The 27,996-nt window shown below is 36.7% G+C and overlaps 1 protein-coding gene across 1 annotated transcript; it reads left to right on the top strand.

Moving 5' to 3' along the window:
- C19H18orf63 (chromosome 19 C18orf63 homolog) lies at window positions 1–27,996 on the top strand. Its single transcript, XM_087869988.1, has 12 exons — window positions 1–134; window positions 1,875–1,953; window positions 4,639–4,695; window positions 7,395–7,506; window positions 8,101–8,142; window positions 9,684–9,760; window positions 15,524–15,633; window positions 16,453–16,549; window positions 16,662–16,747; window positions 18,189–18,372; window positions 26,738–27,757; window positions 27,940–27,996. Exons 1-12 carry the CDS (start codon window positions 1–3, stop codon window positions 27,994–27,996), a joined length of 2,055 nt encoding a protein of 684 aa, XP_087726114.1.

Raw genomic sequence — 27,996 nt, 5'->3', positions numbered from 1 at the left:
ATGAATGATTCTAGGCAGCAATCACTGTTCTTTGTCACACCTCCAGATTTACACAAACTCTGTGCTGTCAGAATAATATTGAGTAATGAGGTGGCAGATACTGAGATCAGGAGTACACAAATGAAGATGTGCAGGTAAAAAATCCATTCTACAAGGCTTTCTAAAGTTTTTGAGACCTGTAAGAGCTGTTTTAGAAGTATCTCCTTTAAAACAAAATACTCTTTCATTTAATCCGTGTGTATAATTTTAAATAAAGGAATTCAGTTTTGTTCTGACCAGGTATATTGGATTACATTTTGGAAGGACTTAAAATATTTGAGATTGAATGTCATATTATTGAGTTTTTATGTTTGTGACTTCTCGTGTGATCTTTTTAATTTAAATTTTTTATGGACATTGATAAATCATGTTCCCAAGACTTAGAGGTAGAAATTAATAAATACTTACTGAGTACCTACGGTTTATGGACACTTTAGGAGATACTGTAAACATTTTAGATTAATATAGTTTCTTGATTTGCAGGTCAACATAAGATGATTTCTGAAGAGTATTTCTCCAGGAACTTTTGAAATGTCCCAAGATAGTTTTTGAAAAAGAGCTTGGTTGAAGCCTAAAGTATAACCCCATTATTGCTAAGAACCCGCCATGTATTAGTCCCTTAAATTGTTTGAGTCACTCAAAGAAGGACTCTTAGAATACAGATTATATCTGTAACTGAAGTTCTTGGAGAGGAACAAACACAAGATTGCTAGGAGCTAGAAATAAGACATTCTTGGGGTGTCCTCCCATTTTGCCTTTATTTACAAAAGTTTTCTTCTCCCCATTGTATATTTTCCCACTAAAGTACATCCAGGAGCCTGTACCCTTTGTGCTAAGGTATAATTTGATACTTATTGAACGATTACCTCTGACTCATTTTGGAAACAAATGGGTGGAAAACCTGAGATTTTCTGCTGTTTACCCTCAAATTGAAGGTGGCCATGCCCACAAAGTGAGGTGTCTTGATTCACTGTCCCAGTAACTGACAAAGAGGCTGGAACAGATTGAGGAGAGACTTAGCTATGTCAGACAAAGGCAGGCCTGCAAAACCAAGTACCCACCGCGCCTGGTTCTGCACCAGGGTTCTGGCCAGAAACAGACTGGCCCATCTTTCTTTTTGAGGTAACCCTTCCTCGCCACACACACTCTCTTATTTTTTAAAGTTTGTTTTCGTGATATTTCTTGATATTAATTTTGAAAATTTTCATGTGTTTTATCCACCTTTTCCTTGGCCTTTGAAACAAAATGCTTGATGATAATTTGAATTGTGATTTTTGTGAGTTCATTTGGCTGTTGAATGCTAAAATGAAACCACTACCCACTTCTTTTAGGCTTGGAAAAAATTTCCGTTTTGAAGGAAAAGCATGTAGTCAGTAGTTCTAACATTGAAGTAGTTGATAACTTCACTGATAGATGAAATCCTTAGACTTTTGCCTCCAGTACCTCCTGACTACCACTTAAAAAAGAAAACGAAAGTTAGAAGAACTGGATTCTTAACAATATTTAGACATCTTCAAATCTCTATTTGGACAGAAATGGAGTTTTAAATGGGGAATTTAGGTTCACGGATGAAAGAGATTGGGAAACTTAGAGGCAGGGACAATATTCATATCAATATATGAAAGCTTGTAACATTCTTAAATCCTGGCTGAGTGGCTAAATGTTCAAGTTACCATGTTAATCATGGGTAAAGATACAGAAGTCTATAACACAATCATCCCCTAGAAAATAATATAAACTTTTGAATAGAACTAAGCAATTTTCAAAATGTTATGATAAAGTAAAATCAGACAGAGGGAAAGTCCACTTTAAAATTACATATTTTATCTCCACAGGCAATTGCTGTATTTGCACCAAGATATTCTTACATCACCTGTGCCTGGAATATTAAGCCAAATTTGGGTAGTGATGGCGGTTAGTATTTTAAAATTTTACGAAGTATTATTACTAATTATTGGGAGCAGTATTGATAAGCAATAATTCAGCTATTAATTTTAGCTCAAATTGAAGGTTGTTTATGAAGCCAAATTACCCTGTGTTGTAGTTTGATTGAACCACTTATAGACTTTGATATATCTGATGTTTAAAATTCATTTTTGTGGTTCTAATTTAATATCTAGTTTTTTGTCACAAATGCTAAGATAAAGACTATTGATGAATAAAATATTATAGCATAGTTTTAAGATAGCATTGGCTTAATCTTTTTTTAATATTTTCTTTAGAATTCCACTTAATATAAAGAAGTTTCCTATTCCAATGTATCTCCAGTTGTTTTTAAAGAACTTAGATTGAGAGTTTATTTTAAACTTGATATGTCTTTTCTTCTTTTTTTCCCCCCAAATATTTATTTATTTACTTATTTGAGAGAGAGAGTGTGCGCACACATACAGAGGGAGAGGGAGAAGCAGACTCCCCACTAAGCAGGGAGCCTGACATAGGGCTTGATCCCAGGACCGTGGGATCATGACCTGAGCCGAAAGCAGATGTTTAACCGACTGAGCTACCCAGGACCCCTGACAGTTTGGGTTTTGTTTTTTTTTTTTTAATTTGGAAATTAAAAAAAAAAAAAAATTAGGGCCACCCAGGTGGCTCAGTCAGTTAAGTGTCTACCTTCAGCCCAGGTCATGATCCTAGGGTCCTGGGATCGAGTCCCACATCGGGCTCCTTGCTCAGCAGGGAACCTGCTTCTCCCTCTGCCTGCTGCTCCCCCTGCTTGTGCTTGCTCCACCTCTTTCTCTGACAAATAAATAGTCTTTTAAAAAAAAAGAAAAAATTAAAAAACACAAAAATTTACACATAATAAACCCTGAATAAGAAACATTTCCCAGTGCGGTATGTCACTGGGAATGATAATGAAAATGCCAAAAATCTTTATAAAAATTATATTATTCTGAGATTTTTATCAAAAATCTTTCTGAAGGGGCGCCTGGGTGGCACAGTGGTTAAGCGTCTGCCTTCAGCTCAGGGCGTGATCCCGGCGTTATGGGATCGAGCCCCACATCAGGCTCCTCCGCTGTGAGCCTGCTTCTTCCTCTCCCACTCCCCTGCTTGTGTTCCCTCTCTCGCTGGCTGTCTCTCTCTTTGTCGAATAAATAAATAAAATCTTTAAAAAAAAAAAATCTTTCTGAAAATCCTCATATTCTGAGAATTTAGTTCTTCAGAATCCAGTGAACATTCATTAATATTAACAAGCCATAAAAAAATCTTTAGTTCCTTAATTTTTCTTCCAAGTTACATGGTTATGTATTCATCTTTTATTTTCTCATTCTTGATATCATTTTTAAGAAAGATAAACTGTTGATAGACAAGTAAACACTACTACCTCTTATGGTGTTCTTCTCTACCTGAAAATCTTAATGGAACAAGGACGACATTGTTTCAGAGTTCTTGTATATTCAAGCATCCTAATCTTAACAAGAATGTTAAAGAATATTAAAAGAAATCTTACCAAGAATATTAATCTTACCAAGAATATTTAAAGAAAAGTAGCCATCTAAAAATGTGTTTTGCTTTCTTGCAAAGATATACTATAAATTTTTTGAAAATATTTAAAGTACAAAATTGGGTTTTTATACATACTATTTTGAAATTTGCCTTTGATTTCTCCTTGAACAGACTCTCCTGGATGTTGTTCTGTTTCAGTACATACATCTTATTCATTGTTAAGGATGTCAAATATTTCGTTGTATGGATGTGTAATAATTTGGTTAATATTTTCTAATGCATATCTGAGTTTCTAGTTGCACAGCTACAGTGCTTCAGAAGACATCATTGAGATTATATCATTTTTATTTGGTAGTTTCTGTGGGTTAAATTCCTAGAAGTGTGATTGCAGTACATTTTAAACTAAAATCTAGGTAATGCTAAATTATTCTCTGAAAAGCTTGTACTAGATGGCATTTTAATAGTATATTGAGAGAATCTATATTCCCACATTCTCATAAACACCAGGTATTAACACCCTTTACATATCTGCCAATCTGTCAGGTTAAAAATAATATCTTCTTTAGATTTCTGTTTTTTTCATTGGTTAGTTGAAGCACCTTGGCCTTTTGAACTTTTCCTTGAGCTTACATTTGTGTCCATTTTCCTTATTTATGCCTAGAAACTTATTATTAAGAAAGGTGTTGGGGTGCCTGGGTAGCGCAGTCGTTGGACATCTGCCTTCGGCTCAGGGCGTGGCCGGGATCGAGTCCCACTTTGGGCTCCTCCGCTGGGAGCCTGCTTCTTCCTCTCCCACTCCCCCTGCTGTGTTCCCTCTCTCTGGCTATCTCTGTCAAATAAATAAATAAAAAATCTTTAAAAAAAAAAAAAGAAAGGTGTTAAATATTATATGAAATTTATTAGCCTTTTCCTTTTCCAGGTTCATGTCTCTCTCAGAAAGGCTTTTCCTCATTTAGAGAATGTACCCCCAGATTCTATTTTAGGTTCTATTTATTATCACTTGCTTCTCCAAGGCATAGAAGCTGTTAGGATGATAGCCTGATGATAGGTAGGCTGTTGTATAATGTTTAAATTCTTTATGTATTGCATTATTTAATAATATATTTGTAGTAAGCAATTATTATAAATGTGGGTTTTTGTTGTTTTTTGTTATAGATACCATTTTATAAAGCTGGAAAACTTAATGCCTATATTGAAAAATATGGAGCAAAAGTAAGTTTTTAAAAGGATAATAATTCCAAAAACTATTTATATTGATTTTGTGCTCAACTTCTTTTGTCAGAAAACAAAAATTAAAATATCTTTCTCATATGTTATTGCTTTGCAAGAAAGAACCACCTTTTTAGTCTTTAGAGTTTGTATAGAATTTTTATTTCTTTCGAAAGTACTTAGGAAAATTCACCAAATTATCTGTGCCTGGCATTTTCCTTGTGGGAAGGTTTTTGACTACATGATAGAACTATTCAAATTATCTATTTCCGAGAATGTGTCCATTTCACCTAGCTTGTTAAATTTATTGACATAAAGTTGTTTATAATATTCACTTAATTTCTTTTGCTGTAGAATCTGTAGTTATGTCACCTGTCTCATTCCTGATACTGGTAATATGTCTTGTCTCTTTTTTTCTTCCCTAATCAGTCTTGCCAGAGACTTACCAAGCTTATTGATTGCAAAAAACAAGCTTTTGGTTTGATAGATTTTCTCTGTTGTTTTACTGTTTTGTATCTCATTGCTTTTCATTTTTGTCTTTATTATTTACTTTCTTATGCTTACTTCTGGTTTACTTTGCTCTTCTTCTTTTAGTTTCTTAAGGTGGAAACTGAGGCCATTGTTTTGAGAACGTTCCTTTCTAATACAGAGACATTTAGTGCTATAAATTTCCTCCTATGTATGTGTTTTGCTTTGATTTTCCTCAGCTCAAAATGCTAATTCCCCTTTGATTTCCTGTTCAAACTGTGGGTTAGTTAGGAGTGTGTTATGTAGTTTCCACATATCCAGGGATTTTTCAAGGATCCTTCTATTATTGTTTTCTAATTTAATTGTGGCTAGAGAACATGTTTTATGTAATTTGAACATTTTTTAATTTATTGAAACTTGTTTTATGGCCCAGAATATGGTCTTCCTTCGTAAATATTCCTTGTCTACTTAAAAACAATGTGTACTCTGGGGCTGGGTGGCACAATGGTTAAGCATCTGCCTTCGGCTCAGGGCGTGAGCCCAGCGTTATGCGATCGAGCCCCACATCAGGCTCCTCCGATATGAGCCTGCTTCTTCCTCTCCCACTCCCCCTGCTTGTGTTCCCTCTCTCGCTGGCTGTCTCTATCTCTGTCAAATAAATAAAATGTTTAAAAAAAAAATGTGTACTCTGCTGTTGTGTCAAGTAGTCTATAAATGCTAATTGGGTCACAGCAGTTGATGGTGTTGTTAAGTTACTATAGTCTTCTTATTTTCTATCTACCTTTTGTATCAATTATTGAGAAAACATGGTATAAAATTTGGCCTTGACTTTAGCTGCAGTAGTCAATGACACTATCTTTGCCCTGGGAGGCATCCAGGTCATGAATCAGGATGGTTATGGATGACAGAACTGCCCTCCATTTCCTCCTTGTATGCCAAGTCTGAATGTACGCTGATACATTCTACTGTATCTGGGCTAATGCCTCAGTCCAAGCAGAAAGTCAGTACAGAATCAAGGAGAAAGCCATTTGGCTTTCTAAGGAAGATCCTGATAGTTTATGGGATTTGTTCAGCTGTTTAGGCCTGAGTGCCTGGTTTCATGTTTGAGATAAATGTTGCATGTTGGCTTCATCCTGCTGTTTGAAGTCCTGTTAATAGTATCCTTAATTAAAATATCTGTGAAACAAATTGAACAGATTTGGGCTTCACTGCCAACAAATTAGTCACTTGTACCCTGGGAAAATTCACCAGAAACCAAAATAGTACAGAAATGAGGGGTGAATAATATTGGGAAATTCTCCTTGGTTCTCTCATTTTTCTGCATATCTTGCTAAGAGTGGCAATGGCAGTATTTTCTTTTGGACTATATTTGCAAGGATGTTTATATAGAAGAAAACCTTGGTTCTTTCCCTAGCCCTGGGTGTTTTCCTTACATGCATGTGGCTAATCCATACTCAGCTGATGACTTAAGAGGGACTCTGCTGATCTCAGAGTTTGCTCTCTGTGCAGCTCTCTCCCCTCTAATACTTTGCCCCCAAAACTAGCTCCCTTAAGCCTCTTGGCCTGGCTCTTCCAGGGTTCTGCGTCCCTGCACCACAACCTAGAAACCCTCTTTAATCAATATGCTGGGGGTGGGGGGTAATTGTAGGTGTCCCATCTCTTAAGGATTGCTCTTCTTTGTTCCTAGATGTCCAGTGTCTTGTGAACCACTGTTTCATAGAACTTACTCAGTTTTTTAGTTACCTCAAGTGGGAGGATAAATCTGGATCCTATTACTTTTTATTAGTCAGAAGTAAAAGTCTTGATTTTAAAAAATTCTCTACAGGTAGAGATAGTCTGCTGGTTTCATGTGTGCCCATGTAAGTAATTGTTTTCTGATGTTGATCTAGAGTGAACAACAATGAAAATTATAATATAGTCCTGGGCTGGTTTCCTCTGTGCAGAGCAGAATACAAAGTATAATCTAGGATCCTAGCACAGGAACTCTAAAACTTTGGGCCAGGATGAGGAGGAAGAATCTGGCCACTGTAGCATGATAGTCTTCATGGTTTCAAAGCGAATATGTTTTAACACTAATTCAACTTTAGAACCAGATAGGATTAGCTGTAGTGATGACTGTAACTCATATCAAAAACCCAGGTTCTCGAGTGGATCTAAACACACATTTTTTTTGAGTTTATAGGACATACCGATTTCTGTAAATTTGCCTGTGTTTTGTTCTTTAATATGTTTAGGTAGAGGCTCCACAAAGAGTAATTCCTGTAATTCTTCAAAACTGCCTTTCATATTCACTCACGGCTAGACTTGCTCCAGCCTGGAATAAAACTGGCCATCTCTTGGTGCAAGGTGACTTTATCTCTTTCAGTCATTGGGGGTTTCTGAACTAGAGTACCTCTATTCTGTGCATCTGTTTTAAATTTCAAGATATTTTATTTTTAGGGAACAGTTTTTAAAGCATAAGCCCAGCTAAGCCTTCTCAGGCAAGTCCACAACAGCATAAATGTCATCTTCTTACTTAGGATGATATCCAGAGGCCTGCTGATGTTTTTTCAAAAAATTTTTAAAAATTATGTCATACTTGATGTTTAGAAAGGAATAAATATAAGTTATGGAGGATTATAATAAAATGAATACAAATTACCAAAAATTGTTGGAACCAAAAGGCTGTTCTGGATTTTGTGTTGAGGTCTGACCATTTTCTAAGTATCTGATGCCAGGAAATAAATGTTAGAAGGAAGAATTGGGTATTTCTCTCCTTTTAATTGAAAAGATACTTTTCGAGTGGTTGTATTTTTTTCTCTGAACTTTCGATATTCCTTTGTGTAAAACTGCAGTTTAAGGTATTTTCCTTAGCTTTGATAATTAAACATAAAAAGGTTGTATTTATTAAGCATGATTTGTATGATATAATAATATGACATACCCTATGAATTTTTTAAGGAAAAGGATTTCTTTCTCGGATGGGAAAGCAAAATGCTATTGGTAAGTAAAAATGCATAAGTCAATAGATAAAACATTAATATGGCTAACAGTCATTAAAACAGTGTTACAGATTGTTGGGTTATTGCAATCTTGATGAATATCAGAATATAATCCGGTATTATTATAAGCACAGTTTTACCCAGGACATCATCTCTGGGTCACTATATATGTTTTTACTTATAAGAGAAAAAATTCACTTCTCTTAATTGAAATAAAATCTATATTTTTGATTTCTATACTTAATTAAAATTATTTCTCTGAAGAAGTTAAATTCTGCAGACATTTGTAATGTATAGTTTCCAGAGTCATATCATTGAAAATTCTTTAGTACTGTTGTAAGTAAAAGATGTATTTCTTATGAGAACATAATTCTTCTTTTCCTTAAAAGAGAAAAAAAGATTGCTTAAAGAGACAAAGGTGATCTAAAATACACAGTTTATAGTATGGTTTAATTCTTTTCATTGATAAGCATGGCTGTTCAAGTAGACCTGTTCCTAAACAGTACTCCACAAAGAGCAGACAGGTGGCAATCCTAAGCCCAAGTAAACATTAATCAATCATGGTAGCTTTCACCACAATTTGGGCATAGCCTTAAATCCTGAGCTAGCACCTATAATCCACAGCTATTTAATTTGAGTTGACTTTCGGGCTGAAGCCTATTTGCCCTCCTTGCCCTAGTTTTATGTTCAGGTTGGACAGCGGCAGTCACTGTGCTCCAGCTCCGGACAGATGGGTTCATTATAGAGATTCAGTTTCATCCCCAGACACTGTAAGAGGCTATAGCTGTCAGAGGTTAAAGATAAAAGTTTAGAAGAGCAAAATTCCTCACTCTTGTGTTAGAATTTTGCTTTCAGTTTTACCAAATGTAATATTCTGTAGCAGAACTGACAAATTGTGAGTGTATAGCTCATTGGATTTTCACAGACTAAACATATCCTCATAACCATTTCTTGAATCAAGATACAGAACATTACCTGTTCTCCAGGAATCCCCTCATGCTTTCTTTCAGGTACTACCCCTACCCAAGACAACCACTCTCTGCCTTATATAAGTAATTCTAATTATGAGAAAGCAAGGTAGAAGCTTTGGGGCTCTATGAGATCTGTATTATATATGCTGGTATATTGATAGGCATTTGTTAGGAAGAGACTATAAAGTTAGAAGCTTGGCATGGCACCTCTCCTGATTTAAGAAGACAGTGTCCATTTTTCACATATAATAGAAATCAAGCTTGTAAAAGGTACTTGTTGAATTTTTCTAACTGTGGGATGTCTCATTGTTCTTATTGTAACCCTGCCCTGTGACCCCCCCCAATACATACATGCCCATATATCTGTGTTGTTTCAGGCCTCTGTCTCATCTGCAGACTCTCAAACATTATATGGTGATTTTTTTGGATTTTTACCATGTGTGGAAAAAAATACATATTCTTAATTGAGTTTCTAACGTGAATAAAGTTCTTTTTTGTTACTTAAAATATTTAACTTAATAAAATGGAGTAACAAGTCCAGAAAGTTCACCGTTTAATATTTTATTTTCAGTATTAAACATCAATGTAACCGAAACTCAAGTTTGCATAAGTATAGAAGCTTACACAATCAGACTGCCACTACCTGAGGTACCACATATTTTGATTTCTATAATTAACTTTGCTGTGTTTACTGTATACTTTATTACCAATATGCTAGTAGGTTTTAATTTTTAACAAGAAGAGTAATAATGTTTTTTTTTATCAAAGTCCATTATTAAATGCTTGATATGTTGATACTGTTCTAAATCTATTTACTCAAAGAAAACATCATTCTAATCATGGAACATTACGTCAAAAACTAAGGATATACTCTATGGTGACTAACATAACATAATAAAAAATTATTATAAAAAAGAAAACATCATTCTGTCAATTTAACATAGATATTTAAAAATTTTTTTAAAGATTTTATTTATTTGAGAGAGACAGAGCACAAGCATAGGGGTGGGGCAGAGGGAGAGGGAGAAGCAGACTCCCCACTGAGCAGGGAGCCTGACCTGCGGCTCCATCCCAGGACCCAGAGGTCATGACCTGAGCTGAAGGCAGCTGCTTAGCCGACTGAACCACCCAGGCACCCCTGACACAGATTTAATCATATTATTCTCTTGCTCAAAAATCTTTTTAGATGGCAGTCCACACTCTCCACCACCCTGTCCTGCCTCAGCACTCACTTCTTGCCTCTTTTTTCACCTCCAAATATTAAAAACACCGTTTCAGCTCATACTAAATGTAATATCCTCTCATTAGCATTCTGGTAGCACTTTTTAAATTTGTAAAAAATATATACGTAACGCTGTTTGCCTTCTTAGAAGAATATGTCTTTTATTTTACTAATTCCCATAGCACCAGGCATAGAAACTTACACATTAATAGTAACTCAATAAATATTGTTTTCCTTCTTCTGTGACAGTGGATCTCAGTAGAGGGGGGTGGAGAAGGAAATGAATGACTTTGTTCCCCATGAACCATTTGGTAATGTCTGAACAAAAATTTGGTTATGACAAAGGGGGAGGGGTGTTTAGTGGTTTAAGGCTAGCGATGCTGCTAAAAAATCCTACAGTGCACATAGCAGCAACCCCGTCTCTACCCCAGCAAAGAGTTACCTAACCCGAATTGTCAGTAGTGTCTACGCTGAGACAGATGACTCCTCCTTTGCTTAGAGTGACCCTCTCATTAGCTATACCTCCTGCCCATCCTTTAAGGGTCAGCTCCAGTGCTATTCCATTCATACTCCTCTTTAACTTTTGATTACCTGCTATGTTGAGGCAATAGACAAGTCAAAAATAAATAGGATCTAGTATCTGGCCCTCAGGAATTATGTAAGCCAGTAGGGAAACAACCTGTGTAAAAACAAATGGAATGGGCAGCATGACATGAATATCTTGTACTGATGAGGAACATTTCCAAGGCTTGGAGCCACTGTGACCTCCCAGCCTCTTACAAACCTTCATTCTATTCTGCACCATGCTCACATAGTTAGTTGTATGTTTAGAATTATACTCATTTTTATATCCCCAATTTACTTTATAATAAGCTTCTTAAGGACTAATATCATGTCTTACTGCCCTTTGAATTTTCTATGGATGAGACTTGTACTTTATATATCTAGAGTTTTGAATCAATTAGAGATTGACAAAGAAGAATAAGACATATAGAGATGAGAATACCATCTTTATTACTAGGATGAGAATACAATTTATGATCCCAAATGGATACTTTTGAGAATGAAAGGGACACTAACCTAAGGGGATACTGGCCCAACATATATGAACTAGGATATGTTAAAAATAAAATCAGATCAACTAAAATTGTATTTATTGAGTTTATTGTACGTAAAAGAATAGTTTGTGAACCAAGAGTCTTCAGACTAACAGTGTAATGAAACTCAGAACGGTGTTGTTGCAGGACAACTTATATAATGAAAATGTGGAAGCTGTTTTATCTTTATAATGATTGGTTATAGTAATGGGGTTTTCCAAATGACAGGGGATTGGTTAAAAGTGATTATCTTACTCTGTTTTGGGAAACAATTTAAGTTTTACTTATGATTTTTAGAGGCATTTACAAGAAATAATTAAATTTCAGTTGTGTTATAGAATGAGCTAGATTAGGTTTTACTTCTGTGGTTTAACTGGTTTTGTCTGCTTAAGGAATCTTCAAGTTTGGTCTCCATTTTATTTATTTTAATGGATATATGGTCACACTGTTTATTATTGAAAAAAAAAAAACAGTTATTAGAGAATGTGGCCTATCTGAACCCTAGAATTAGGTAGATTCCCCACCTACTTGTGGAGTAATGGAAACCCACAGGCTCCCTTGGGAGATCAGGCACCATTCCCCATATGACAGAATGCAGTACACTACTTTCTGCCAGCAGGCCAGTTCCCAAGAGGAAGAAGAAGGAATTGTCCCAGTTTTATCAACTAGGTAAGTCACCTGGCCTGCCCTAGAGAGGAATGAATGGAAGGGCAAAGAGACATGGGGAATATGTATTAACGCTTTCTCAACATGGGAGCAAACACCAGAAATGGGGAAGATGTACGCCTCTCTTCTACTCAACATTATATACTCAATACACACTTGTTCTATTCATTTAAATTGATTCCCTAAATTATAATTGATCATCAGCTCCTCCAAATCTCACTTTACCTAAATTTTTGATATGGCATTTTTCATATTCTGACTGTTACAAAAATTAGTTTCATACATGTCTATGTTCCTACTAAGTTGTGATCTCTTTGAGAGTCTAGGTTTTTGCCTTATTTACCTTTGTTCCCCATATAGACTAAAAGATAATTGCATTGAATTTTCCTTTTGTCAAAATCTAGTATTGGTTATAGGTCTGGTGAGGGGAATAAAGGTGAGGAGCAGGATGTTTACTCTTTCTCTTCTTTCCAGTTTATCTTCTACACTTTCATTCCCCTTAAGTAGGTAAGCTGAAACAGAGGTTAAGTAATTTTCTCTAAGTCATGAAGGTGGTAAGAAAGTGATTTAGGATTTAAGAGTTTTTCTTTTGACTCTGTTCTTTCTGCTACACTACATTATACTTCCTTCACTTAGCGTTAGGTTTCTTGACTCAAATTTGTACGACCCATAGAGCCTGACAGGAATAGATATTTATTATGTATTGAAAAAAAATAACAAATAACAGGGTTTGACAGTATAGTACCAGACTAAGCATCATAAGAACTTACATGACTTTAGGAGTTCAGAGAAAAAGATGTTTGAGGGAATTCATATTTGAAACCTTGGAACTCTGACATTTTTTTCTACCCTTTCCTTTTTTTTTTTAATAATAATTTTTATTATGTTATGATAGTCACCATACAGTATATCCTTAGTTTTTGTTGTAATGTTCCATGATTCATTATTTGCGTATAACACCCAGTACACCATGCAGTTTCCTTCTTGAAATCATATCCTTTTTTGATTTCTCTGAAACTTCTTTTATCCAGAATTTTCTACCATTCATTCATGGTTCTTTCTTCTCTTATTGCACTTTAAATGTTGCTATTCCCTAGGGTTCCATTTTCAGTCCACCTTTCTTTTCCTTAGCAGGTTCAACTCTTTCAGTGGTAAGCCTATACACTTACCTCCCAAATATTCTTGTATAGTTGCAATTTGTGCTTTCTCAGATATTTTCACATGAATGTACTAATGATGCGCAATCTCGGTTATGCCTGAGACTGAATTATTTGTCACCCTCCCTAGCCCTAACTCTCTCCTTCCTTGTATTTGCTCTTGGTTACTGGCATCAATAGCCAATAAGTTAACCAGCTACAAATTTCAGAGTTATCCTTGGATCTCACTTCCTATATCCAATCAGCCATTAATAGCCTAGGTCTCTGAAATTTCTTTGTCTCTCTCCATTTCTGCTGCTCTAATTAAACTCTCTTCTTTGCCTGAACCATTAAAATGGTTTCTATATTGGCTTTCTTTTTTCCAGCCTTCCCCTTATTTATTCTCTAATTCTTCTTCACAGTATCAGTAGAGTTCTCTTTCTAAAACAGATGGCCCCAAACTAAATATCTCTAGTATCCCAGCATCGCCTAGAGCAAATAAAGTCCAAATTCTTTAGCTTGGCATTATAAGGAAGAAGGGATACTTACTGAGTATCTTGTAAGTGCAGGTCTGTTCAGAAAAGGACACATTATAAATATTTTTTAAGTTAATACAGATAAGAGGTTAACTTTCTCTTGGGGCATATGGTGAACACTTGGGTAGTTAGCCAGTCTTCAGAAAAATCTATGTTGAGAAAAGCCAATATAGACATTAAGTGCTGGTACCATGGAGATCTCAGCAGTAATTTGCTTGAATCTCCGACTAGTGTTGAAAATAGCCAGAAGGATATATAAACTCAAGCTATGTAAGTGGGTGTATATGAGAACCCATATACTGTGACTATTTGGACGGGATACCTACCCTCTCTGAATTCGATTTTAGGTTCTGTTTTCCCTCAGATAATCTATTTATTCACCTGCAGTCAGTCTTTCCTGACATTCACAGCCATCCCAGCACTGACCATCATTTTTTTTTTTTTTTTTTAGATTTTCTGTCTTTATTTGACAGAGTGCACATGTGCACACAAGCAGGGGGAGCAGCAGGCAGAAGGAGAGGGAGAAGCAGGCTCCCGCTGAGCAGAGAGCCCAACGTGGGGCTGGATCCCAAGACCCTGGGATCATGACCCCAGCCAAAGGCAGACGCTTAACCGGCTGGCTGAGCCACCCAGGCACCCCATGACCATCCTTTTCTTAGGTCACAGATTAGACAACTTAGCTCTTAAGCACAATACATCACAGGGCAAGATTTATCTCCAGTGCACAGGACAATATGAATCCTTATTCATTCTTACTGTCTTTGCTGTCTTACGTCACAACATAACCAGCAGTTCTTATCTTCTTATTCCTGCTTTCATGTTTCTCTGCTCTGCCCTGCTCCCTCATTTCCATTAGTCTTAATAAATGCTATAATTCAGGGAAGGATCGGTCGCTGAACGTAGAGGAGTTTAGGTCTAGCTCTAGGCCTGTAAGGCTCTCATTGTAGAACTCAGATACATCAGAATAAGGGCAGTGCTTTAAGCAAGTGTATTGTTACTTATGACTTGTCTAGGCAATTTTAAAAAATGGCCAGTTTAGTTGGAGTTTGTTGAAAAGCAGTAGTAGAGAATGAAGTTAGAACATTATTTCCTGAAAGCTGTATGATGATAGGTTAAATGGGGGGGGAGGGATTATGAACCATTCTGTCTTAACACAGTGTCCTCTTAGGAGGACATTAATACTTCACTTAAATCTCTCCTTATCTTTGATTCACTGTATTAAAATGCCCCACTGGGTAAGGAAACTGTAAGTGGAAAAGGACTGGTAAACTATAAGCTTAAATACCCTGCAGATAGGGCACCTGAGGACCAGAGGAAAAGCATTCCGAGAGATGGAAAAGGGATACAGAAGAAGAGTATTGGCTCTGTGCTCTCCCTTGCAAAGACCAAATAGAGGAACAACTCCCTAACTCATCCTCCAGTTAAAAAAAAAAAAAAAAAGACACTATTCTTACAAAATGTAACTATCTTCCTTTAGAAGGAATTCAGCTTCCTATAAACATAATCAAAAAGTTGAAAACCAGTTGAAATAAGTATGAGAGAGGTTCAAGATTGGAAAATGAGAGAGCATGAAATACTTGATATATTGCACAGAGAGAAATAGGGAAAGCCGAAATATCGATCACATTATGTAAAGTGTTATGCACCTCCATCTTAAACTAAGCCTTTAAAACCATTTTGTAATTGACTGTGTTTCTTTTTGTTTGGCACATTCTTTTGAGGACTTACGCATTAAATCTTATTTCTATTAAAAGCTAAGAGAATTTGGTATTTCTCAGAGTATTATAAAGGATTTTGATACTAACAAGAATGCTGTCATTGAAGGACATTCAATTTTAAGCAACTGGTGCTATGTTTTGCCAAGGTGAGATTTCAATTTGTATCATCTGGGATGGGTCCAAGTTATAGTTAGTTCTCTTTCATTTTGCTTCAGCAACAATGTGTGTAAAAGTATAAAGGGATTTTTGAAGCTGAATTTTTTAAAGCGATTTGTACAGAAGCCATCAATTTCTGGTATCCAATTACTAAATTGTATTATACACTTATATTTTTGTTAAACATAGTCTTTACAAAAGTAAAATTTCCAGATATCTCATTATGAAATTACAACTATTATAATAATATCAGTAAAACCTTATAAACTGTGCACATAATTAATGATTCATTATCATTTGATAGGAACTGTTTTAAGTTTGTACTGTCTTTAGGGGAAAAAAATGGCTTGTTATTAATATAAATAGGACTATTGGGATGAAATTTTAACCTGCTTAGGAAAAAGAACTTTAATTAACTAACGGAATATGCATAATAATTTAATCATCAAAACAGGAAGAGGTAGATAGGGAACACTGATTTGAGTCTGATTCATTTAACTCTTAACAGACCTTTCCTTAGAGTCTAACAGTTACTAGGCATACTTCTGTATGGCAATATTTACTAAACATTATTTTGTGTTTCTAACTGGCATATTGTTTGCATAAATTCAATTTAGTTTTTCCTAATAATTCTGGTTAAGATTTAATACAATGGTGTACTTGGAACTAGGAGCAAATGATTAGTTTATTACTTATGTATTGATAGTGGCTAAATCTCTTTGAGTATTTTCTAAATTAAATTACATAGTTAAATAAAATTATATCCAAGCACTGTCTCATAATATTTTATCAACTTTTATCTTTCATAGTATGAAAAGGGGACAAATAGTAAGTATTCTTCACACCACACCCCCTGACTGTCCTTTTCACTCATATGAAGATTTCCAGATGCACTGGGATAGCCTGGTAAGGGATAGAAATGTATATTATGTTAGAAGCTATTTGGTTTTTGCTTCTTATAATTTACCTCGATTTAGCTTTCTCTTAAGAGAATTTCAGCTTTGTTCTTAATTTTTAGTATGGCTATAAACTTCCAGAAGATTGTGGAAATACTAAAATATACTGCAGCGTCTACTTCAGAATGATAGAAGGAAGGCTCTTCACATATCCTTTTACACACTGACTTACGACAAAAGCCCCCTGCTGATCTCATGATCCAGTCTTACTTCTGGCTCTGATGTTGTCATTTTCAGTCTTCTCTATGCCTAAATGAAACTGCGTTCCCCTCTACTTTTTTCCCCCTACTTGAATGTTTTTTTTTTCCATAGAATTTTTCTATTTTTATTTGAGAATGAACTTAATAATGATTATTTTTTTTTCTTTTAAGCACTATTGCAACAATTTAGGCAACAAAAGGAACTATAGATAGAAAAATGTTCACATGATTCCTAACAGTAAGACAGTCTTAGGATTCTCCTTATCCAAGGGCTCCCTCCAGTGGTATTTTGGATATTATTGAAAGGGTAAAATCAAAAGAATTAATCTTTTAAGGAAGATTTTTGTCTTTGGAAGATTATTTAATTTTACAGGCAAAATTTAGAGGATCTGACTTGCACTGAATGCACCCCAATGATTTAAGAAAATATCTGTCTTACCATTATTTAAAATAAGTTAATAATAATTATGAGTGTTCCGGTGAAACCCTTCAGTTGTAATTGGTACTGATTTCACATTCCTGTCTCTGTATTCTGACCTGCTGGAGTTTCAAATGGGAAGAAGGAAGAGCCATACGTAGTATTCTCTTTCTCCATTCTACACTTCCTAACCCAAATCTTAATATAAAACTGAGGTTGACGGGGATCAACTGCTCTCTTTCATTACATGCAAAGACATTATTCCAAATCCTCAGAATATTTTTCATCAGAAAAAGTAACTGCTCTTCTCAAAGAATTGCTTTTGAAGCTTGAATACACTCTATATGTGTTGTTTCTTTGTACTGAATTTTTACAGCTTTTGGAGGTACAACCTCTTTATTGTTTACTATCAACACTTAACTTTTGTAATCTGTAAAGGTCATAGTGTCTTTAGTATAAATCGTTTTTGGAATATCTTAGTCTGCAAGTGTATAGAGAAAGCTCTATAATAAGGACACAATGAGCAGTCTTGATTTTGAGTGTTAAAATGGAATGAATCAAGATCCCTGTGATAAAACACTTTTAGTTTGGAAAATATGAAATAAGCAATATATGAAATAGTTAGGATTTAGTTATGTGTGCCTTTTTAACAGTTAATACTGTAATACTTTTTTAATTCCATAGAAATTGATATCTCTTGGGGTGCCTGGATGGTGCAGTTGGTTGTGTCTGACTCTTGGGTTTCAGCTCAGGTCGTGATCTGTGTCGTGAGATCAAGCCCGGAGTCAGGCTTTGCACTCAGCATGGAGTCTGCTTGAGATTCTCGCTCCCTCTGCTCCTTCTGCTTGTGTGTGTGTGCTTGCTCTCTCTCTCTCTCTCTCTAAAATAAATAAGTAAATCTTCAGAAGAAAAAAAGAAATTTTTGTCTCTTAAGTACAAAAACTGTTCTACTGTTCTTTAACATTGTTCAGATACCCTCTCAGCTGCATCAGAAGTCAGCCCATACAGTTCTTTCCAAGGGTAGATTTGGAAGGTGTGTTGAAAAGTTTCATTTCAGACTTAAAATCTAAACTGCCTCATATCTGTGGCTTTCCCATAAAGATGACAACTAAACCATGCTACTACACACAGGATCTAATGAAACCTCATGTACAGGTAAGAGATTTCATGTCCTACTGAGCTCTCTAAGACATAGTATGCACCTATCTTGGATTTCTTGCTTTCTGTGAGGGACTATCTAACCCATTGTACTAGAATTCTTTTCTCTCAGTTCAGTTTCCCTAATTCTATTTGTTTTTGTACTTGACCATTTATCACTGCCATTTGTTGTCTTTTTTGTATTTAATGTGGCATTGTATCAGTAGTTGTTTACTGGTCTTTTCTAATTTAGCATGAGCTCCTGGAGGGCAGGGATCATATTCATTTTCTTATGCCAAGTGCCTGATACAAAATAGGTGTTCATTAAAAGTTTTTTTCAATGGATAAATGATCTTATAGGGTAGTTTGGGAACATTTGTCTCATACAAATCCAAGTTTACTTTGAACTGCCACTTCATTTGAGTCTGCTTAATTAATTTAACGACATTTTCCTTGTAAGATGATATGTTAAGTAGAATCTTACCAAAAAAAAAAAAAAAAAGAAGTAGCAATGAAGCAATACTGATGAAGAAAATATGCCGGCCTATCTTCACACTCACTAGAATAAGATTTCTTTGTCAACAGATAATAAAATTGGAAGGGAAATTTTTGAGAAACAAATATAAGGCATTTAATTCAAAATTTTCAGCAGTGACCTTTCTTACAAATGACAATTGTGTGTTTTCATAAAAGGGAAGGACCAAAGTTTGAACAATTTGAGCAGTTTGAATTGTAATATGAATTCTATGAATAATTCTGTGTCTGTTTAATCTTTTTTCCTTGACAGGGTCCTCTGTTTATTGTAGTTTCCACTGCTCCAGTGATTTCAGCTTTCACATGGTGTTGACTTGCTATGGCTCATGGCATTTTTTCAGCTTTTGCTTCTGTGCTAATTCTTTCATTGTCTTTATGATCCTCAATTAAAATTTACCAGAGCCTGGATCTGATAGGCCCCATTCATCTTTCCAGGCCAGGCTATATGGTCTGTCACCAGCTAGTGTCTGGATTTGGGATCCTTGAGTCAAGGACACCTCATATAAATAGTATAAAAACATGGCAGCCTAGATAGACATCAGGGCCAGTAGCAAGGCCATTTCCTAAGAGAATGTGAGGGGTGCCTGGGTGGCTCAGTCGGTTAAGCATCTGACTCTTGATTTCGGCTCAGGTCATGATCTCAAAGTCATGAGATCGAGCCCCACATCAGGTTTGGCACCCAGCAAGGAGTCTGCTTAAGATTCTCTCTCCTTCCACCCCTCACCCTTGCTCTCTCTCTCTGTCTCTCTGGAATAAATGAATCTTTAAAAAAAAAGAGAGAGAGAGAGAAAGGAAGGAAGGGGGAGGGGGAAGACGTGAGTGGACAAATTCCAGTTGACATCCTTATGATAATGAATCTTAAAGTTTTGCCCAGACATAACATATTTAGTAGTTACTGGCCAAGTCCGAATCTGAGGAATTCAGAAGTAAATATGTCATTATATAATGCGTTTTTATTGGATATATTTATTGAATACTTATATTTCCAGCCCATGTCTGTTTTAGAAATAGTGAATCTGGACAATATTACTTGTGCACATTTGCTTCTTAAAGGTGAAATAACACTTAATTGGAAATTCTGGTCTTTGTATTGCTCCTGACAATAAGAATTTATCCTACTCAGTTTTTTGCCAGCTTCTTTTATGTGTATTATTTCATCTTAATCATCTTAATCATTTTAGAATAAAGAATTATCTTCCAACTTTTGGCAGAAGAAACCAAAGCTCAGAGCATCCAAGTAATTTAACCAAAGCCACACAGTTAAATATGGCAGAATTAGAACTGAAACCCAGAGGAAGATTCTTAGTCATGAAATTGAAAAAGTTAAGATCTGTGTTTAAGAGCTCTGGTTCTAGGAACCCTTACTAAGTGTATAATCTTAGGCAAGTTATTTGATCTTGTGCCTCAGTTGCCTTGTAAAACAGGGTATGGTAGTGGTGGTAATAATAACATTTGTCACAAATTGGGGTCTCTAAGAAGCTGACCCTGGAGACTAGCGCGCATGATCTTTATTAGGGACTGAACTTGGAACACCTGTGGAAGGTGAGGGTGGAAGAAGACGGGGTAAAGGGAGAAGTCATTAGTAAGGCAGGTACCAGCTAGCTTTGGCCAATTTTCAGGAGTTCTAAGGCTGAAACAGCCTATCGTGGTGGTTTTGCATTGTCCAAATAGCCAGGCCTTTATACCTCCTCCTTCATCTGTCATTGGATTTGGGCCACCCAGGACAGGCATGTCCTTAGGTGAGGTAGGTTTCTGGAGCTAGGGTGTCCCTGCAGGGGCCAGCTCCCAGCAGTGGGGGCAGCAACCTTTTTGTGAAGGGGGTCTGAGCAGCATGTCAGCACATCCTTCACGGTACTTCACAGGGTGTTTTGGCTTTGGTTTTAGGATTAGATAATACCCAGAACAGTTTTTTGTACTTAGCTCTCAGTAAATGTTAATTCCTATTATTGCTACACCACATGTTAGCTCTAAGATTCATGCAGTCTAAAAAGCATAAGTTTATAAAGTGAAAAACAAATTGATCAGACTATTTGATAAAACTCAACCAACTCTAAAAAAATTATATTATCAGGAGTGCTTCACCAAACTAGTTTTCTTTTTTAATTGATGGAAGTTCTCAAAGATAAATAAAAGAAATTAGTATAACAAACTCATATGCCTATCATCTAGCTCTTCTTTGATGTAGTTTTGGGTGGGGAGTAAACTGGAGTATTTTATTTTATTATTTTTTTTTTTTTAAAGATTTTATTTGAGAGGGATAGAGACAGCCAGTGAGAGAGGGAACACAAGCAGGGGGAATGGGAGAGGAAGAAGCAGGCTCATAGCGGAGGAGCCTGATGTGGGGCTCGATCCCAGAAATCCGGGATCACGCCCTGAGCCGAAGGCAGACGCTTAACCGCTGTGCCACCCAGGCGCCCCAAACTGGAGTATTTAAAAGAAACCCGAGATACGATGTTCTTTCGTCTGTAGACTTTAGTATGCATCTCTATCTGACAGGAACTTTTAAGAATTATTTACATTAATTCCTTAATATCATCTAATACCAGTCCATATTCCAATTTCCTGTTTATCTCAAAGATTTATTTTAGGGGCTTTGTTTAAATCATAATCCAAGCAAGGTCCACATATTTTCATTTGATTGTTATATCTTTTAGGTCTCTTTTATTTTATAACATTCCAAACCCCCTTCCCTTTTTTTTTTTTTTTAAGATTTTATTTATTTATTTGACAGAGATAGAGACAGCCAGCGAGAGAGGGAACACAAGCAGGGGGAGTGGGAGAGGAAGAAGCAGGCTCATAGCGGAGGAGCCTGACGTGGGGCTCGATCCCGTAACGCCGGGATCACGCCCTGAGCTGAAGGCAGACACTCAACCGCTGTGCCACCCAGGCGCCCCCTTTTTTTTTTTTTTTTTTGATGTCAATTATTTGCTGGAAAAACTGGACCATTTGCCCTGGAGAATGTCCCATATTCTAGATCTGACTTTTGCTTTCTTGTGTCATGTCATTTGCAGTTAACATATTCTAAACCTATTTCCTGCAAGCCTGTGGTTAGATCTAAGCTTAACTGAATTCTGGTTCAACTTTAATCAAGAAACACTCAGGTGGTGCAATACACAGAACCAGATTTTAATAGGTCTAAGTCAGCTTAGCCACATTTGCCAGCGACACCTGGCAGAATAATGGTAATAATGTAGTAAAACATAAGATTTTTGTTGCGTTATGACATCATAAAGCTTTGGTTTGTTGACCATTTAAGTATTTTAAGTTCCATGAATTATTTATGATCTCATCTGCTGTTTACATTGTTCTTTTTGTAGTCTTTTTATAAATTTTAAATATAAACCTAGAGGTTTCACCCTTTGGGCTATTTACTGTATCTTAGAAGTTGTAAGAATGAGTAAATAATACATCAACAGGCTATGGGGCAAAACAAGCCCTTGGAAGTTATTTTCATCAGATGAATGTTTCTGAAACAGATGAAGATGAAACAGGATGTGAATATAAACATATTTCAGACACATATTCTACATTAAGTTTTACGTCAGAATGCAAGTAATTCTATTCTCATATGAATATACCTAGAATGAGTTTTTCTTTTGGAATATCAGGTAGTAAATATGTTGTTTAAAAGTAACTACAGTTTATAAAATGCAGGAGTCAAAAAAATGGCTTAGTTCTTGAACCCTTTTTTCATCAAATGGAAAAAAAAATCTAAATATTTTATGATCTAGTCACGTCTGATAAAACATCTCTTTGAGGTAGAATTTCATTCAAATTCAAGAATTGTTCTTCTCCCCATGATAGCATCTGTATGCAGGAAAAGACTGTATAGAGTGAGGGCATTTGGTGTATTTACCTAATATGGTCCAGAAGAATGAATGCCCTAAGCTGTTTCTGGACACCTACAAAGATGGTGAGTTGGATACTTGGTTTCTGCTAACTCTGCAACTGAAAAACTGAAGGCATTCATAATTGAACTTTTCAGCAGAAACTGCAGAAGTGTGGCTTTACCTTACTTCTTCCAAATAATGTATAAGTATGTCTGGTTAGTTGATCCTAAATTGCATCCTGAACCCTAACTGCAAAGGAGAAAATGTCCATTTTAGATTTCCAAGCACCAGTTTAGGAAGGAACACTAGATGGGGGGAAGAATGGATGTTGGAACTTCAGTCTACCAATATCCATCACAGCTGGGTAATGCAGGGGAGAGAGAGGCATTTGTTTCTTGACCTGGTTTGGTCTGATGTTGGTGGTCTCTGCTCATGTGGTATCTTGATGAAGATGACATATAAGGTTTTCTTCTAAGCTCCCTTGTTCAGAGAGCCTTCAGAAGAACAGCTGCATTCCCTCTTCATTGTCTTCAGAAGTACATGTCAAACCCTGTTTTGAGTTGAATTGTGTCCTCCTTGCCCCATATTCATGTGTGGAAGCCCTAACTCCCAGTATCTCAGGATTTGACCTTGTTTGAAATAGGATCATTGCATATATAATTTGTTAAGATCAGGTCATACTGGAATAGAGTGGGCCTCTAATCCATTATGACTGGTATTATATAAAGGGGAAATTTAGAGACAGACAAATGTGCAGGAGTACCGTCCTGTGAATATGAAGATGACCGTCTACAAGCCAAGAGGAGAGGCTTGAAACAGATAACTTTCTTCATGGCCATAATCCTAACAACACCTTGATTTTGGACTTGTAGCCTCCAGAACTTTGAGACAATATATTTCTGTTTCTTAAGCCCCTCAGTTATGGTACTTGTTACAGTAGCCCTATCAAACTAATACAAACCCCTTTTTGATGCATGCTTTTTCATTCAGGCTAGCAAATCTCCAGGGGTTATAAGCCAGCTCTTATTCATTAGTCCACCTCTGTATCCCTTCACTCAGGGTCATGAAACCTGGCAGGGTCTTCTGTGCCCTCTGAAAATTATGGGGAAGTAAAGAAAGGCGACTTCTTACTCTGCTGTCATGGACAAGCCTCCAACCTGAAAAATCTACAGACAAGAAGTGAGCCCTCCTCATCTGTTTTCAGCATCAACTCAAACCTCATCCAAGATTTTTCTTGGAATCTTCCCACTTCTCCCAAGAATAGCCAGGGTGGGAGAAGGAATATTGTTCTCTAAGGTGACTTTGTATTAGGTCAGCTTAAGTATGCTAGAAGCATATTTTTCTGAATTCCTTTCTCTGCATAGTTCAGGCTTTGGGTGGCACAGATTGGGAAGGTGGAAGTGAAGCAAGAGCCATGTTTATACTTGGAAAGTCTATATGAGGCCTGTAAGACAACTCGGACCCCTGGGGATATGCTGCTATGGCACCTTGTTAGTTGGTGTTGGGTAGGAATTGGACTGTGGTTTCTTCATCTCCCGCTATATCTCCTCTTTAAGTCTCTCTAAAGCCTCCATCAGGTTTTTGTGCAGCTTCATTGCACAGCGTCCCAGCCCTTTGGTAGGCCACCTGTACTGTGACATTGGAGGCTTGAAGATGGTAAGAGGTGACAGGAGTTCGGACTAGAGACAGCATGCTTTCTGACATGTACTCCCATTTTTCAAGATGGCCACAAGATTGTCCATCCACATGCCCTTATGACCAGTGATAATACTCATGCTATTGGGAGGTAGGGAGTCTGGTTCCCTCCTCCTGGGTCTGGGCAGAACTGTGACAGAGGTGATCCTGCGTGACTTCCAAGGCTGGGTCAGGTGGAAGCTGTCTCTTTCGGGACACTTGCTCTGGGATCCCAGACCACATGAGGGACTGTCTAAAGTTAGTCCAGTTTATAGCCAGCATCTAGTATCACACATGAGGAAGTGACACCAGCCCCAGGGTCATCTCACTGCAGCTCCATGAAAAAATCGGAACTAAACCATATCAGCCCTCAGAATCGTGAGAGAGCAGACCTAATTAATTGTTTTGAACCACTAAGTTTTAGTGTGATTTATTCTGCTTAATAACTGGATCACTCACTTTTTCTTTGCCTATTTACAACTCTTATTTCCCAAAATTCTCTCCCAACTTTCCTCTCAACTCCACTCAACAACTGTATCTCCAGTAGTAGAGAGAGGCAAACCAGTTGTTCTGGTTTGCACATTATTCCTAGCAATTTTTAAAATTTTATTTCAAGTTGTAACTCTTGTTTTTGATGCTGGAGGGTGAGAAAAGAACTCCCCATCCCATGTTTCAGATTATTGTCACATGTCACTTTTTTATGGACTCTAGGGCTCAAAAGATAATGTAATTTAAAAGACTATAAACACTTCCCATCAACAGGTGAATGGATCAGCAAAATGTGGGATTTCTATACAGTGGAATATTATTCAGGCATAGAAAGAAAGGAAATTTTGACCCCTGCTACAACATGGATGAACCTTGAAAACATGCTGAGTGAAATAAACTAGGCACAAAAAGACAAATATTGTGTAATTCTACTTACATAAGATACCTGGAGAGGGCAAATTCATAGACCTAGAGAGTAAAATAGAGGTTCCCAGGGGCTGCAAGGAGAGAAAACTGGAATTGTTGTTGAAGACTACAGAGCTTCTGTTTGGAATGAAGAAAAGGAAATGATAATGGTGATGGTTACACAACAGGAGTACAATAAAGAATGTACTCAATGCCACTGAATTGTATACTGAAAAATGGTCAAAGTGGTAACTTTATATTTTATTTATATTACCACAATTTTTTTAAAAGGACTAAATGCTTGGCTGTCTTTGAGCTGTCTGACTCTTTGAGTCAGTCTGGCAGATTCTTGTTGAATTGCTACCAGGTACCAGCACTCTTTTAGGCAGTGAGAATACGAAATGATCAAGACACAGCCAGCCAGTGCCCTATAGTCAAAATCCTACTTATTCTTAAAGGCCTGGTATAGATGCAACCACCTCTTCCATTCATTTAGTTTCCTGGAACAAGTATGTTATAGTAACTGTGAATGATTTAAGAATGTGAAGTATAGGGGTGCCTGGGTGGCTCAGTCAGTTGAGCATCCAGCTCTTGGTTTCAGCTCAGGTCATGATCTCAGGGTCTGAGATGGAGCCCTGCCTTGGGCAGCAGGGAGTCTGCTTGGAAGACTCTCCCTCTTCCTCTGCCCCCCCCCCCACTTATGCACTTGTGAGCTCTCTCTAAAATAAATAAAATCTTTTAAGAAATGTGAAGTATGGGGCGCCTGGGTGACGCAATCGTTAAGTGTCTGCCTTCGGCTCAGGGCGTGATCCCAGGGTTCTGGGATCAAGCCCCACATCAGGCTCCTCTGCTATGAGGCTGCTTCTTCTTCTTGCACTCCCCCTGCTTATGTTCCCTCTCTCACTGGCTGTCTCTCTGTCAAATAAATAAAATCTTAAAAAAAAAAAAAGAAATGTGAAGTATATAAGAATAAATACATCATGGTTCCTACCCTCAAAGAATCTAGTATCTGTATAAGGTGATGGAACATGCGTGCTGAAAGATAAGAACACCACCTTTTACTACTATTTTTTTGGTGACAAATACTGATAGCATATTCTTAGGAAGTTGAAAGAATGTAAAGAATAGGGAAGGACATTCTGAGCAAGAGCAGCATGGACCTATGTGGAGGACAATGGGTAGCTAATTGTAGTTTTCATAGTTGATTTATATAGAATGTAGAACATATCTTCATCTTACAATATCTTGAATGGTTGGCATCTTAAAAAGGATGCAAACCATTAGAAGTGTACATATTTCCTCAAGAAGGCTCATGGGTTTTTTGTTTTTCTATTCTGTTTTATATATTGTAGTGTTACTTTATATTCTTATTTTGATATTTTTATATGTTATTTCTTTTCCATTAAGAACATTTTTACATTTTAAGAATTTTCTAATCTCTATCCTTTCAGGAAAACAAAGTCAAGGCACCTAATCTGACCACTAAACAAATGTTCAGGTTCTCTCCGACTCAGGCCCCTTCCACAAGACCTGCTCTGGCTGAGCGTCTTCTACCGTGGTCAGTAGTCATGGACCACAAGGTGGAGCTTCCAGACAGCCATCTGAAGAAGCCCTGGGTGTCCTCAACTCTGCACCTCCAGCAGGAAGCTGTTCAGAACAGAAAGAAATCCCTGTCTGACAAGGCACCCCAAGTACATTTGGAAGTACCAAAGCCCAACAGAGAAAAGATGCGAGTTCAAGGCACAAATTTTAGCTCCCAGAATAATATGGCCCCTAAGTTCATACCAGTTTTCAAAAATCAGTCATTACAAATGAACAAAAATATCTTAGAACCTGGCAACCTGAAAGGAAAACAGCATGTTGTTACAGAATCTAAATTGTTTTCACTTAAAACTAGCATGATGCAAAATGACAGACTGAATTTAGCTCCAGCTATTAGAAAGAGACCTAATCATAACATTCAGATGAATGCGAGAAATTTAAATCAGAAGACTTCTAGACTGCAAGAAAAAAACACTGGGTGCTGTGAAAATATGATAAAATATCCCTCTTCTAATGGAGAATCATCAACTGTGAGTTTAAATGAAAGCAAACACCTGTCTAATAGTTTAACGTTTCAGATGTCAAATAACAGTTTAGGTGTAATAAACAGTGCTGTTGACTTCCAAGTGAATGGAAAAGAACGTTTAACAAGCAAATATATAACGCAAATTTTAGGGAAAGGCCACGAGTCACTAAAAATAAAAAAACAACCACACATTTTTGAATCAGACACAGAAATGGAAGATCCCCAACTACTACAGCAACAATCAATAAATCAAACTATAAAAGTTGATGTAAATGACTACAAATTGATAAGCAAAACAGCCTACAGGTCTAAAAGAAAATTGTGTCAGGAATCTTCAAAAACTTCAAAGAGACCTCATTCCAGTACTATCCATTATGGACAGTCCAGTTTCTCTAGGAACAAGGTAAAAAAAAAAATCTGGAGTATTTATCATATGGTAGGCCTTTCAGACCCCTAAATAAAGGTTTAAATGATTTGCCCCAGATCATCTAGAAACAACATAATGAGAAAGAGTATCTACCCTAACACAACTGCAAGTAAATACAGATAATTTTAACCGAGTGTGATTCTTCAATCTGATTACAGATACATGATGTGGGCAAATCAAAAGCTCGGAAATCTCCCATCACCCCTAAAGCTTAG

The sequence above is a fragment of the Ursus americanus genome, chromosome 19 (genome assembly GCF_024610735.1).
Source record: "Ursus americanus isolate L20-20 chromosome 19, mUrsAme1.1.p, whole genome shotgun sequence".
In the NCBI taxonomy this organism is placed as follows: domain Eukaryota; kingdom Metazoa; phylum Chordata; class Mammalia; order Carnivora; family Ursidae; genus Ursus; species Ursus americanus.
This window is presented reverse-complemented; position numbering and strand designations above follow the sequence as displayed.

Coding starts and splice junctions, on each gene's coding strand:
- C19H18orf63 (XM_087869988.1), top strand. CDS start 1: ATGAATGATTCTAGGCAGCAATCACTGTTCTTTGTCACACCTCCAGAT. Junction 135..1,874: donor ACACAAATGAAGATGTGCAG/GTAAAAAATCCA, acceptor TTATCTCCACAG/GCAATTGCTGTATTTGCACC. Junction 15,634..16,452: donor TGGTGCTATGTTTTGCCAAG/GTGAGATTTCAA, acceptor TATCTTTCATAG/TATGAAAAGGGGACAAATAG.